Genomic DNA, 15505 nt, shown 5'->3' with positions numbered 1-15505 from the left:
ATAGGATGGTCTGCAGAGCCCAAGGCGGTCCAGCTCCAAACCCCAGAACTTGGGAAAGGGCATCCCAGGTGGAGTCGAGGAGTGGAGACATCATGGATTACCCAGGAACTCCAAATTCTCCCATCAATCAATCTAAAGTGTCCTCTCAAAAGCAGGGCAAGAGGTCTTGGCAGGCAGAGAGCAAGAAGCCATACCAGCAGCTTCCACATTTGGGGCAAGGCCACCAGCCAAGGAACACAGGCCACCTCTAGAAGCCAGAGGCCATGAGGACATGGACAATCTCCTAGGTCTTCCAGAAGGGATACGGGCCTGGGCTTCAGCCCAGGGAGTCTGGTTTGCCATTCCTGACCTCCAGATTTCCCAGGGAACACATTCATTTCCATGCGAGCTGTGAAATGTCTGGTTTAAGACAGCAACGCAAACAAACACTCCCATTCAGAAAACCCTCTCATCTGAGAACTTTCCCTTGACAGGGCAGGATTGTTAACCCCTGAAGTGAGCTTGAGAGAAACATTGGGGTCAGGTAGGAGAGCCAGGCCATTTGCCAGAAGGGAGGGGTGAGGTGGCCAGCTGCCAGCCACGTGTGGGGCCCAGAGGCCACAGTGACCGTCCCCTGCATTGCACAGTCAGCAGTGAGGACAGCCCAGAATCTCGGTTTTTAAACAAAAGAACTATGTGCAAAATTGTTTTCATTGCATTTTCACCACCAAAGGAAAAGAAGTAAAACAGAAGCTCATAGTAGCATAAACCAGTAGTTGGAAATTTCAAGGCAACATTGTGGTGGGAACACATCTGGCTCCAGGGCCTTTGGCTGTCGGGGAACACGGTTAGGGAAGGGTGTAACAGGGGCACCCATGGAGCAAAAAGGCACCAAGGGAACACAGCGAGGATGCCTTTAGCTGCAAGGGGACCATATGATACAGCTTTATGTTACACACATAGAAACATAAAACCATCCAGGAGGAAGATGTCAACTAAGGACTCTGGAATCTTCCTAATGTGTGTCATTATGACATATCCTACTGCTCTTAAAAATCATCACCCAGATTCTCCTGTTTTGCCCCAGGGACCAGCTAGAAAATCAAAGTGAGGGGGGAAAAACACATATTCTGTTCCTTTAGAAACCACCTGTAAGTTTCCATCTCCCTAGCTCCGCACCCCTCCCCCGCCAGGAAGGGACCCAGGGTGAGGAGGCTGAGCCTGGCTCTGCCTGGGTGAGCCCGCCGGCATGTACCTGGTGGCTGGCCTCCTCCATCGTATGCTGACTTTAAGAGGTTCACAATCTGGGGCTGCAGCTCTCCAATCTTGGGCAGTGACTCCGCAGCCAGGATGAACACAGGAGACAGCACAATCTGCTCCAGCTCGGCGGGGTCCGCATTCTTGGCTTGGAAGACGAAAGGGATCACCCCACTCTGCTTCAGGTTCCTCGCAGGCACATCCACAGAATCCGATGACTTGCCCGCCACCAGCAACACCAGCACCTGCATCACTCCATCCTCGATGCGACTGCCCATGGTCTTCACGAAAATGTACCTCTGCGCGAAGTCCAGGGCGTAGCCCAGGTTCAGCATCTTCCCTGTCTTGATCTTCATCCGCTTCACCAAGTTCAGGATCTCCGGCTTGGTCATGTGCTCGTTGAAGCGGGACTCCAACCGGACATCATCACTGTACTGGGCCACGGCCACCCGGATCCCGTCGGGCTTCACGTCCAGCTCGTCGATGATCTTGTAGAGAAAGTCTCGTACAGCGGGGAACTGGCCCACGAGGTTGGCAGAGCCATCAAAAAGGAACAGGATATCTCTCTTGTTCTCTGCAGAGAATAGAGAGGAAGACGCAGTGAGTGGAGAGATCCCAACAGACACCAAACGAGTCAGAGCCACACCTCCCACTTTGGACCAGGAGGAGTCCAGGAGCCACGGTACCAGGGAGGACAGAGAACATCGCTACTGGATATGGCACGGGCCAGCTCAGAATGGCACCTGTCTGTGCCCAGTGCCTCAGTCTTCTGTGAAGCCAGCCATTGGAAGTCCTGCCAGTTTGGCTCAACAAGTGCATTTTCACGTTGCTATAAATAAAACTAGCAACACTGAGGTCTTTATTGTCCTTTCGCTAAAAATCTGACCTCAGACTCCAGTGACAGAGGCTAATGCGGTTAAACCACCCAGGGAAAACTGGGTCACTACCTGCCTGCTCTAACTGAATTGTCTTTTTAGCATCTATGAAGCAGTGACTTAAAACCCAGAACAGTGCTAACCACAGTCATGTGAGTCAAGACCCTACCAGCACTCTCTGATCACTGTAGTTGGACCTCAAAGACGCAGAGGGCACGCGCCATCACAGAAGCAGCCGAACTGGCCAGTTTGAACAGTCCTTAGCCCATTTTGGATAGCTTTCCAGAGCTACCTTGTCACTACTCTGTGACGCCAGCAAGCTGGTGGCCCCAATACATGTATATCTCACTGACATGAGGATTCTAGCAATGATCATCGGTCTTCCTTTGGAAACCATTTCACTGCTGCATAAAGAGGTGCAGGTGATTTTTAGCTATAGCCCAAGTCTGAACATAGAAATTTTGTATAATGAAAATCATTTCAGTTTTTGAATGAAGCCAAGGCATAGTCATGTATGGACAGCCTCTCTCTCTTTTTCTCACTCCCACATCTAGATTTTAACTCCAGAACCTTTGCAAGCATTAGTGGGGCTAGGTAACTTCTGAAACAAGAAGCTAGCGTACAGATCAGCAAATCTGAAGCCGTGTATGTGTGTTCTATGCTTTCACTAACAAACACCTTCCAGACTCTCTTTGCTACTACTGCAGGGTCTCAAATCCCTGTTCAAATAAGCTCGACCAAAATGACCCATGAGTCATCCTCCCACGTGGTCGCCATGGCTCCTGTGTTCAACCTGGCCCCCACAAGCCCCAAAGGCTCTATGGATATGGACAGCAAAGAGCCTGCATCGGCAGAGGCTTTACCTGGCTGGGCGAGTGGCACTTCCTCCACCCCTCCGCTAACGTAAGTGGTGAGGGGCTGAAGCAGCTGCTGCGGCAGGGTTGGCAGAGAGCTGAAATCATCCATGAGGTACACCAAGCTCGGGTTAAAGGCAATCTGCTCGAGCTCTGCCTTATTTGCCCGGCTGGCCCCCACACAAAAAGTCAGGATGCCTGCACGTGCCAGCTGGTTGGCAGCTTGCAAATAGGAGTCCTGAGACTGCCCGGCCGTGAGCAGGAGCAACAGCTGCGGCACATGTTCTCGGATCCTGCTGCCACCAGCCTCGGTGAAGTGGTTGGCATGGACGTAGCCGAGGGCTGCGCCCATGTTCAGGCCGGTCCCGCCCTGCAGCTGCAAGCCCCGCAGGTGAGCGAGCAGCTCGGCCTTGGTCTGGTATGTGTCTAGAGAGAACTCCGTCACGGGAGTGTCACTAAATTGCACTAAACCAACACGGATATTGTCACTTCCGACATCAAGGCTGTTAACTAGATTCATGACAAAGTCACGCACATAAGGGAAGTTGGTTTTTCCAACGTTGACTGATCCATCCAAAAGGAAGATGATATCCCTTTTGTTTATGTGAACTGCAGTGAAGCACAGAAAACAAAGTGAGACACACACGTGTGTACCCGGGCTCCATGTGTGCCGGCCCCATGGCACGCATGCCCACAGGGACACACAGAAAGGTAGCATGGCGAAGCATGTCCGGCTCATAAAATATGGCAGCAGCTACATATTTTCCTCTGGAGGTGGCTGGTGCTGTGAGGCTGATGGATAGCCAGGTGTACAAAGCCAAACTGGCTCACACAGATTCAGCGCCAAAGCTAGAACATTTGCGACTGACACGACCTGCGGGATTCCTAAAACACAGCTTTGCTTCTCTTGAAACAATCTCAAAAGGTGCTGGCCTTTCTGGGTCATCTGTCCACACAACCCTGATGGCCAGTTTTGCCTGGCCCTGAGAGGGTCCCCTGGGGCACCCATGTGTGCAATAATGGGGCCCTTTCTGTGGGCAGCTTGGGAGCAGTTAGCCCACTTCAGCCTGAGCACATGCATTCCTTAAGCCAAGAACAATCAAACAAAGCCTGTTCTCCTCTGGAAGACCCACCACCACCACTCCATGGTGACTCCCACCAGCTTCTGTCATCCTGGGGTCCCAGCCAGGTGCACCTGGGCACTTGGTACAAAGGGATACAGAGGAGCACCTGGGGAAATACTGAGACTACTCGCTGTACTTGCTGGCAGGTGCATGGGGAGAATAACAATCATAATTCTCAGATTAGACGCTCTGTGGTTCCACATCTGCAGATTCAACCAACACCAGATCAGAACGTCTTGGGAACAAATTAGGTCTGCCCTGAACACAGGTGGGTTTCCTCTCTCATCCTTATGCCCTGAAGAATGCAGTGTAATCTACAAGTGGAAGTTTGGTTGCGTTGGGTCACACAGTTCATCCAGCGCTGATGGACAGCACACATGAGGCAGTGCCTGGGTTTTGTGGAAACACTACATCACCTCACACAGGGCCAGAGCATCCAAGGATTTTTGTTTCCATGGGAATCCTGGATCCCATCCCATCATCAGCTGAGGGATGACAGCTTTTTCCTAACACATTTAGCTTCTGCCTTTAAAAAATATATTACACATCTGTAACCTCAGCACTCGGGAGGCTGAGGCAGAAAGATCTTATTCAAGAATACCCTGGGCTCCATAGCAAAACTCTGTCCCCTAAAAATCAAAAAAAGCATTTCTTTTTTTTTTTCTCTCTGGTCTCACTGTAATTTAGAATAATTTTGTCCTATGTTTACAAAGTTGAACTTTGGCTATAAAAGAGTAGATGAGAAGTCTAAAGAAAATAAAGGAGAGAAAGAGACAGACAGAGAGGGAAAGGACTCTGAGAACGTCTACAACCAATGAATTTCATTGACAGGAAGCAGACATCCATGCAGGGGAACATGCACTATGTCACGGAGGCAGCTTGGTTCCACGATATTCATCTTCTCTTCATTATGGTCAGAGGATTGCATTTATGTAATTCACCAGCTAGAGAACTCAACAGTTTCTAAAGGAAACAGCTTCTCTCTGGCAATCACATTACCCGAGGGGTCAAAAGAACCATGGTCCTGGCTCTACACCCAGCCCTCACTGCATCTCCCACCAAGCGAACCCTTAGCCGGTGGTGCTGCACCCCATTTGGGGGGGATGGTGCTTTGCTGGTCCCTGAACCTCGCTGCCCTGTGGCACTGGGGAGGAGGAGCTGGACCCGTCATGCCATGCTCCATTAGGTATCTGAGAATCTAGAGTTCTTTCAGGGGAAAGGGAAGCCTGGCTGGAGCCTGTTTCTGGCCTGGTTTCCAGCACAGAACAGTTCTCTCTGCCAACGCCAATGCAGCCTCGGGGCTCTGTTCTCTCCAGAGGCTTTTCCTGTGGGCCCCTGCATGCATGCGCCGCACCACCCTACCTTCAGTGGTTCCGGAGAGGGTCCTGAGGGGTGAGAGCAGGCTGGGCAGGACGCCTTGCAAGGGAACGGCTCGGAACTCATTGGGGATGAACACCAGGGAGGAATCGAAAGCAATCTCTTCCAGTTCGGCCGGATCAGCAACCTTGTTCCCAACGGCTAAAGCCAGGATGCCGCTTCTCTTCAGCTCCTGGGCAGGCTGGCTGACGGGGTCAAGGGACTTACCCCCTGTGATTAGCACCAGGAGCTTAGGGATGCCCTCGGCAGCCCGGGAGCCAACCGAGCTGGTGAACAGGTTGTCACGAACGAAGTCCAAGGCCGAGCCCGTATTCAGGGCTGGACCCTCCATGGGCTTCATTCTCCGAACTGCATTTATGGCTTCTCTTTTACTGGGGTAGGTATTGAAATAAAACTCGGGCTTCACAGTGTCTGCATACTGAGCCACTGCCACCTGGATGAGGTCCTGTCCGATTTCCAGCCGCTGGATGACTTTGCCGATGAAGTCTCGGATGGCATTGAAGTTGGCCAGTCCCAGTTTGGAAGAGCCGTCCACCAGAAAGACTATGTCCCTCTTGTTGACCTCGATGACTGTGGATAGCAAGATGGAAAGATGAGTAGCCCGGCCTGACCCGTGGCACTCAACCCCAGCTCCACAAAGCCAGCTCTGCCTTGGGGTGCCCCCTTTGCTCCAGCCCCTGTGCCATCAAGGGCTGCCCCAGGTGACATTGGTCACAACACACTCATTCGTCCCATCAGCAGCCATGCCTACTGGGTGGCAGTGGGTTCCCCTCCAGTCCTGCCTCCTCTGGATACATTGCACAACATAGGAGCACAAAAATTTAGTTTTAGTGGCTTAGCATGTTGTCACTAAGGAGTACTCAGTCCTTTCCTACCATAAATATAATTTGATCAGAAAAAAGCTATAGTTTGATGGGCTAGAAAAGCAGCCTCTATCAGCTCAGACAGCCACAGAGCTAAAAGGGTACGAACACCATCCCCTGCGCTTGCCAGGCAGATGCTATGGTGCTGAGCTATATCCCTGGCCCTACTTCTATGTTCTATTACTTCTTTTTTTTTTTCAGTGAAAAAGCAAACATTTAAAATTGTAAACGTTTTTGAGATTTTTTTTTAAAGGAAATCCACATCACAGCTAGCCTATGCCACCAGAATCCTGGTCATAAAGGTCTTAAGTATCACGGGTGTTTTGGTATAACCCAAAGACAAATCACATGGAGAAATGTCTCTGCGAGGTCACTGCCTCGAGCTGCTGTGAGCTCTTTCCCAGGATTCTCTACAAATGTGAGTGAGTTGCCCACACTGTGGGCACAAGGAACTGTCCTGGGCCGAGGTGCCCAGGCCAGAACCTGGGAGGGCTTTGGAGACAGACATGAACCTATGCAACCAACCATGAGGAGGTGGGCAGAAGGCCCTTAGCCATCCTCCCCCCAGACAGCTGTGTAGCAAGTTGATTTGGCAACGCCCAGCAAGGGAAAGAAGGTGTGAGACAAAGGTGAGGAAGAGCTGCTGAGATCGAACGTGATTGAAGCCTGGCTCCTTCTCCGCCATGAAGACAGGAGGCTGAGAGCTCATGCCTGGACCTGAATCACTGGTCCGTGCAATAAAGAGGTGTTTGGGTCAGATGCACCTCCAAGACCCATGCTGGGTTCCAGCAGAAGGGTGATGCTCCATGCACGGGTATCCTTTCTACAAGGCCAGTTGCTGACAGTGCATACCCAACCTTTTGCACTACCTCGAGGCAATGGCCACAGTCAAGGGACTCACACAGGGCTCCCATCCTTCCTTTGGTTTAGAATTCACGGTATCTCTGGGCTAAACCTTTGACTTCAGTTTAAAATATCTTTGCAAATAAACCTGAACACGCAGAAGGCTGGCAGACTGGCAGAGTTTCCATGCCTTTCCATCATTAGGGATAATCCTTATACACACACACACACACACACACACACACACACACACACATGCTCATGCACACCCCTGTCTAATGTGCCATGTCTGCGTCACACACCCATCCCCCATGCACACCGAGTGTAACAGACAAACAGTCAGTGCTCATGGTCACTGTACTCCATGGTGCATGGTCCCAGCTCATTCTTTGTGATTTCTGGCAACAGCCCGGTGCCTTAGGTGGGAGGAGCTGACTGCCGCATTCACCTTTCCCAAAGCAAACCTGCTGCAGCTGCACTATGATCCACCCTCCAGGGAGCCCCAGGAGCACAGGTGGTCAGATCCAGTGCACACAGAACCAAAGGAGTGGAACCCCAGGGACCTCGGTGTGGACCTGCCCATGGGTGGCTGTTCCTCATCCCACTCAGCTTCCCACATCTGGGCCCTTGAGAATCTCCCCTCCCTGGGGCGCTTCTCACCCTCCCTCCTCCCTCCCATTCCTGGTCCCACAAAATTGATGTTACCTCTTCAGATCCCATTCCAGGGCCTGGCTCTGTTCACTCACCACAGCATACAGGCAACACACTCAGACCCCACTCTTTCCAGCCATGCTCCCTGAACACCCTTCCTCTGAACCCCAAGGCACCCCAAGTTCTCTGTGCTCACTCCAGACTCCACAACTCCCTCCCAGTCACTCCTCTAGTGTCCCACGTATGGAGTGAGCCTGGACCCTGCTTCCTAGTCCCTGGTACCCCAACCTTGCTGCTTCCTGAAGGTTCCCGAGAGGGGTCAAGCTCCTCAGCAGGGCTGCACCTTCCTCCTGCCTGAAACACTCTTCCCTGCATTCTCTGTGTGTGTCTCCCCCACACCCCACAGCTCGAGCTTCTGGCCAGGGTCCCTCAGCCTCATCCCACATTCTCTCCAACACAGCCCTGTGATGCCTTATGCAACTTATCTTCTGCAGAAATGTCTCTCTTGCCCGTTAGTTTACATTTCCCTTATCCAGCTGCCATAGCACTGGAAGAGACAAGCAGCCACGTCTGTCATTGGCCAGCACTATGTCTCTAGCCCTTGGCGTGGTGCCTGGTATACACCAGACAGTTAAGGAATTTGGTGAATGTTTACAAGTTGATCACTGGGATTAGAGATAATGTTTATACAAGACTTAATCTCCAGCTAGAGAAGACCTGAAATAAGGGTGATGCACTGCCCACTGAATAAAGAAGTTGAACCTTCTCCAGAACCAAGGTAGTTTCATCTAGTGCAACTTCTTGGACAGCATTTTGGAATCAGAGTGCAGAGAAGGTGCAGGAGCAGCCCACAACCAAGGGCAGGCCTGCCAACCACAGCCATGGTACTCACTCTGTGTCACAAAACCTGGGGAAATCACTTGCTTCCAAATACAGGCAAGCCCAGAGGTACCTCAGAAAGCTATAGGGTGTCATTTGATTGTTTCCTCAATTCCCAGGGCCACAGAACGGCACCCAAGGGAGCAGGCTAAGGAGCTCGAGCTGCAGGCAGACAGGGCCTGCGCCCTACATGTGTGTTGCCTCTCCCCATCCATTTCTGCTCCAACTTTCCAACCAAGGAAAAGCTGGAGCCCAAATGAGCCAGCAGCCAGCTGTGCCACACTGGCCCACATGAACTAAATGCTAGGCAGAGCTTTCTCTGGAAAGCATTTGCCACGTACACTTCTTACCATGCCCCCTGATGCAGGCTGATGTCCAAATTGAGGCACGATGTCAAGGCCCTGAGCTTGGTGCCTATGGTTGCCATGACAACACCACAGCTGCCTCAGAGCCATTTGGAGAAAGTTAGGCCATCTCCACTCGAATTTGACAAGAGCCTAAGGAAATGCAAGGATGCATTCTTTCCTCAGTGCACCACCTGATAATACTACATTGGTTCCAGAGAAGGTTAAACGTCTCTGCATCAACCATCTTTCAGATTTTCTCTAGCTGGAGCTTAAGTCTTTTATAAACATTATCTCTAATCCCAGTGATCAACTTGTAAACATTCACCAGATTCCCTGACTGTCTGGTGTACACCAGGACCACGCCTGGTATCTATTGAGGAGCAAAGTACTATGAAGTAGAGGTCAGTTCCACACAGAAATTTTGTTCAAGAGTTTTAAATGTTCCCCTCTTGATTTCCTATGGTGGTTTATTTTTAAATTATCACTCCTTTTTCAAAGGAAAACAATTCTATGGGACTTGGTGAAGCAGTGTTTTATTTAATAATTATTCATCAGCCCCACACTTTTTACCTAGAAAATTACCACAAGTGAGCTGTGAAAATGTGCAGCTCCACAGAAGAAATTTTAAGCAACTGGCCACAGGTAATAACTGGCCTGAAACAGGCTTTTCATTCACTGATTTTTACGAAGCCCACACTCTGATGAGGCACCGGAAGCTCAGGAAAGAACAAGGTCTTACATTCAAGGAGACAGTGAATTGTAAGAAGGCCTGGGCCTGGGGGAGTGGCCCAGTATTCAGACAACACTGGGAAGTGAACTGGGTGTTTCCAGAAACCATCGAGGGCTGCAGGGCCCCTTGTTTCCTGTGTGGCATCCAAGTAGCCAGACCGAGGTCACCAAGTTGACACAGTCCCACAGCGGGAAGAGGAGTAATCTGTGCATTTCAACCCTTCCTGTCTCCCATGACTGTTAAACCCACAATTTCTAGGTGACTCTGTTGGCTCTGCGATTTTTCATTAGCTCCCGTTGGCTGTGTTGCCAGAGACTGTACATTCAAGGAAATGGCAGAGTCTTGTCATCCAAATCAGTGCCTCCTAAACTTAAAGGCACAGGGAAAAGTACTCCATAAAGCTTCCATCAAGCAGGTGCCTTCCTGCCCCTTACCTTCGAAATGTACTTCTCAGGGAGACAAGATCTCCTCCCTGCCTTTGGGAGAAGACAATTTAGGAGCATGCTCTGCACATGCTGACCTGCAAGTCAGTATCACCGTCCTGGAATAGCTTTCTCAGAACTGTGCTGAGCTGGGGCGGCTGGATTATAAATAGATAGTGAAATGAGGTCTCTCAAAGCAATGGGTTGGTGGACGGAGCCTGAACACACACTTCCTCCATGAGTCATCCTCTAACTGGAGCTTTCCCTGCTTCTGTTGATCTTTAGCGTTTGGAAAGCCCCCAACCGCAGACATTACATCCAGGAGCCGGCTTGTCCTGGAAGAGCTGGATGCTGGGTACTTACAGGTTTTCCTGAGGCGATCTCTCTGGTGCCCACCTCACTTCTACACAACCCAACACACAACACACCCCAGTCCCTCGAGGGTGAGGGGAGCATACATACCTTGTGTGATAATGGTTGGCGGTTGTAACACAATGTGCCTTTGGGCCACACCAACAATGTACGGCAGTAATTGCTCCTGGAGGTCCCCAAAGCTACGGAATTCCGGGACCGTAAACACCAAGCTTTCCTCGGTAGCTATGTGCTGGAGCTCTGCCCTGGAGGCGGCCTGGACTCCGAGGCCGAATGAGAACACGCTAGCCTGCTTCAGAGCTACCACCCCATCGTCGATCTGGTCACTAGAAGGCCCAGCACTTATAAGGACCAGCACCTGGGGAACCCCTTCCTCTACTCGGCTGCCCCCTGCCCGGGTGAAGTGATTCGCCACCACAAAGTCAAGGGCCTGGCCAATGTTAGCCAGCTCCCCACCAGTGAAGTTGAGGTCCTTCACTGCGGCCAGAACCTGAGCCTTGGAGGAGTAGGTGTCCAAGGAGAACATGGTTCTGGGCTCATCGCTATACTGGACCACCCCCACTCGGATCTGCTGGAGTCCAACTGAGAGTCTCTCAAGGAGATTTACAAGGAAGTCGAGAATGACTGCGAAATGGGAACTTCCGGTGTAGTTTGATCCATCAATAAGGAAAATAAGGTCAGCAGAGTCTTGTGCTTTAAAAGAAAGAAATGCAAAAAATGTGAAAGCGTTAGAACAAGTGACCACATGCATCATTCAGTGTTCTGACATGTTTCTTTGGAAACCAATAAGAAACACGAAATATGGACAAAACACAATGTCGATTAAGGAATGTGAAATTCTCTTTGGGTTCTGCATTCTGAATGGATAAGAGGCAATGTCTTAGAAACTATGGCCTGAGATGAGGCATTAACATCCAGTTTTCATTTGTGCCAATTTTATAGATAAATTTCTTTCATTCTTTTTTTTGTTTTCAGTTGTTTGAGACAGGATCTCACCATGCATTTCAGGCTGGCCTCAAACTCACAGGGTTCCTCCTGTCTCAGCCTCCCAAGGGCTAGGATGACAGGCGTGCACCACCAAGCCAGGCCTTATAGTTAAATTTCATATCATATTCACTTTTCTAGGGGAGAAATGTCAGATACATATTCTGGAAGTTTCTACTGAATTTTAGAGGAAAATGGGCTTGGATGTTATCAGACCTACAGGAGAAAATAAATGGGTAGATTAATAAAAATCCAGAGCTGACTTCTAATTTTGGGCCACTTCTCCCACTTCTTCAGGTGATTATGGGAATTTTTCATGCAGCTCCACAGCTGAGGAAACAGGATGACTCATCTCCCCCGAACGTTACGTGATCCCTTAAGTAACATTCACTGTCGTTTATTCTTTTTTCCTTAAAAACCAAAGTGGCTGAGGAAATGCAGTTTCATGAGTCAGAACTCAAACTTGGTTTACAGTTTTCTTTCTAAAAATGCCTGCAGGAATTTCAGGCCCCATCTCATGTCCCCACGTGCTACTGAGCTGTGTGAAACTTGAACACAGGTCTCCAGGTCTCGGATGGGGTCGGAGGTTTTAATTTGCGAGCACTCTTGCCTCCTATTCAGTCACACAATGCAGAACGGTGTTAAGCAGAGTGATATGAAACCAGTCATGACATAATTATCCAACCTTATCTTTATGATGCCCTGAGCAGATTCCCTAGCAGGACCCTGAGCATCTTCTTCGAGGATAATGGAGTGGCACAAGGGGCCTGAGCGAGGCTGACCATGCCTCCTCCCCGCCCCCCAGAATGGTGAACAGGGACCTTCCTTTCAGGTGCCAAGAATGGAGGCCACACAGAAGCTCTGACCAATGAAGGGCAGTCCGTAAACCAGGATAGAATATCCCAAAAGCTTACGTGGGCTGGCTCATACTGGCAGAAAACTTAAAATTGAAATTGTTCCTAATGAACATTTTTAATACCTTAACTGTGTGCCAAGGACAAGAAGAGATATTTGTGCAAAACTTCAGAGGCCAAGGAATATTTTATATCTAAGATTTTTTTCCCTATGCCAGCTAAATTGTTTTTACTTTCACTGCAGTGAAAGATTCAAATCCCCTCTCATAAAATTCAAGCATTTTGTTCTATAGAAGGGATTTCTCCTGCATGCTGCCCCTTGTGAGAACAATGCTCTCTCTCCTCCTAAACATATATCAGTCCCTGACAGCTTGGCCAATTAACCCCTCACAGTGTGAAGGGGGTTGACTTGGAACTGAGGTGTCACATCCTCTTGGAGGACAGGAGGATAATCTGTTTTTTTACTCCAGTAAGTAAGATCTTGTGTTTTGCATAATCACTGCACAGAGTTCCAAATGAGACCCGTCCTTTGCTCAGAACTTTGAAGCCTCTGCCACCCTTCAGAATCAGGGAGGATGAAGGACAATGCAGACCACAGAAATTCTGTGTCCTGCACAAGGGGGAGACATGCAGACCACATTGCCAAATTCCTCCAGTTTCTGGGACTAAGCCAATGCATTAACTACAATCCATGTGGCCAATAAAAGCAATACCTAAGCCATAGTGTGACGCAACTCCTTCCTCGAGTATTAATGAGTTTGGGGATGTAGTGTAGCCTAAGAAGATACATGAGCCCTAGGGGAGGTCTGTGAACCTTGCTATGAGGCTGAACCTCTACAGCAGCAGGTCATAAAAACACGTTGGATAATTTGCCATCACCGCATAAAAAACACTGTCCTTTTTCACACAATCATGGGACACACAGAGCATGCTGGGTTATCCAGAGAGCCGAAGCCTCACACAGACCCCGAGCCGTGGACTCTGGCGCACGGCAGGTGAACCAGCAACCATGCGCACCCGTCAGCAGCGCTGGCCAGACCTTGAGGGCGTGGGTGCCTGCTTTCCACCTTCACTCCGTGTCACACCCCCTGTGCCATTTTCTGTGTCACAGGCTCCAAGAGAATCTCCTGGGTCCCTAGCAGTGCTGGGGATGTTGCTGTGAGCACACAGCGGGGACGGGATGCTTCCCCAGCCCACATGCTGCTTCCCTCTGCTAGGAAAACTGGTGCATTCTCATTTCCTATGCAAAACACAAACTCCTAGGCATGATTCACACTGAAAGAAAAAAGTTTACGCTGAAATTCTACTGTCTATCTTTCTTTTTACTTTTTTAAAAATTTTTTTATTTTTTTATTTTCATTTTTGGTTTTTTGAGACAGTCTTGTCGTGTAACCTAAGCTGGCCTCAAACTCACAGCGATCCTCCTGCCTCAGCCTCCCAAATACTGGGATGACGGGCATACACCACCACACTTGCCTTAGCTTTCATCTTAGAATAAAGATTTCGTATCTTAGTGTCTCTGTTTGAAAAGCAGAGACAAAGGAATTTTTTCCCCCTTTTAAACAACCTCGAGAGGCTGGTAACTGAGTAGAGTCTGGAAGATGGTGATGCTAGCATTTTATCTGTAACAAGTTCTCCTCTTCTGACCAGCAGCCCACTGTATAGGAGCACCCTGCCCACAGGCAATGAGAAGAGATCTAACTCCACAGCGGTCTTCTCCAGAAGCGCCCCAGGGCCTGCCTCGGGACGGCAGCCTTCTGGTGCTACCTCACAGGGAACTTGCAGAACCACACTGCGATGGGACACGCCCCCAGCTGGCTGGCCCCATGCAGTTAATCAGAAGGCACAGCAGACAGATTAACCTCCACCCTGGTGCTGCTAGTGGCTTGCTCACCAGAACACAGAGATGCTTTCATGGCATAAAAACAAAGGTTTTGTGATCTGCGTGGAAAGGTATTAGGCCAGTAGACTCACTGGCATGCACCATGTTGAGCTCCACTATGTCCGTCTATGTAATGACTAAACACCAAGGCAAACTCTCACTGGTTCTTGAGTTTGACAAGAATGTCCCCTGTGAACCCTCGACTGCAGTGGGCTCTGGATCCCAAAAGGTGAGAGACCAGTGAGTTAATGAAGCTGAGAGTGTAGTGCTGAACAGAGAGGGACGTTCAGGGAGCCCTCCTGCCCCGTCCTGGGGACGTGAGTGCAGGGTCTGGGGGCCTTTGAGGACACCCATCATTCCTACCTGTCACCCGGCAAGGCTGGTACTCATATAGCCACTCCAGAGGAGAGGGCCAGCACTTGGAAGCAAGGGGCACTTCCAGTGCTGAAGATACGTTGCCTGGATCAGCTCCCACCCTTCCTACCGGAAGTAGCACTGCCTGGGAGGACCCACCCACCACCCTTCTCTCCCCCACACCCTGCCATGGCTGCAGACAGTCAGGACAAGGCTCATAGGTGATGACCGTAGCTGGTCATCTCGGGCAGCACCAGGCATTGCTGCAGGTCAGCAGCTGCTTCCTGAACATGGTGTGGCCCTTGTCATCCCCCTGCAGCAGCTGTTTCAAAATAGCTCTGAGCTTTTCAGCTCCCAGACCCAAGTAAGGCCCTCCTTGGCCACTTCTTTTGCCAAGGTGACCAATGCCAACTCCCTTGAGCTTTCCCACTTTCCTTCCTGTCTGTGCCACATCTTGTGACACAACTCCCAGGTACTTCCCACCACCTCAGAGGACCCTTCTCCTCTCGTCTCAGCTTTCCCTAACTCCCTGCCCTTTTGACCCAGCACTGCCAAGTGGCAGTGGGCTCACATGCTAACAAAAGGTATCCCTGCATCCTGCCCATCACTGGGGCCTAGCCCTGGACCCTCATTCAGACCACTACAGCATGAAGCTCATCAAATACCTCCCCATTAGGGTCACAGACTCTCTGAACTCATAGGGGAGCTGAGTGATCAGATAACCACGCACCGTCAGGGTGTCCAGGGCACCCTGGGATCTAGAGAGTCTGCAGGTGCAGTACCTGTGAGCAGTCCAGACCCAGGGCTCCAGCACCAGTCAACTGTCACCAGCCCACCTATCTTCTAGGACTCAGTTTC

At 50.3% G+C, this 15505-nt stretch overlaps 1 protein-coding gene across 2 annotated transcripts in view; it reads right to left on the bottom strand.

The window, feature by feature from the left end:
- Window positions 1–15505, bottom strand: part of Col6a3 (collagen type VI alpha 3 chain) — a 76968-nt gene that overhangs the window by 41175 nt on the left and 20288 nt on the right. For both annotated transcript variants that reach the window (XM_063237054.1, XM_013157420.3), the window contains 4 exons: window positions 10664–11266; window positions 5452–6036; window positions 2975–3574; window positions 1235–1810 (listed from right to left, as the gene is read on the bottom strand). In XM_063237054.1, the coding sequence (XP_063093124.1) occupies window positions 1235–1810; window positions 2975–3574; window positions 5452–6036; window positions 10664–11266 (2364 nt within the window). The remainder of the gene's footprint in view (window positions 1–1234; window positions 1811–2974; window positions 3575–5451; window positions 6037–10663; window positions 11267–15505) is intronic.

Source organism: Cavia porcellus, unplaced genomic scaffold (genome assembly GCF_034190915.1).
Source record: "Cavia porcellus strain 051 isolate PalLab524CR breed Dunkin Hartley unplaced genomic scaffold, mCavPor4.1 scaffold_26, whole genome shotgun sequence".
Taxonomy (NCBI): Eukaryota; Metazoa; Chordata; class Mammalia; order Rodentia; family Caviidae; genus Cavia; species Cavia porcellus.
The sequence above is the reverse complement of the archived record's forward strand: the minus strand, read 5'-3'. Positions and strand labels throughout refer to the sequence as shown.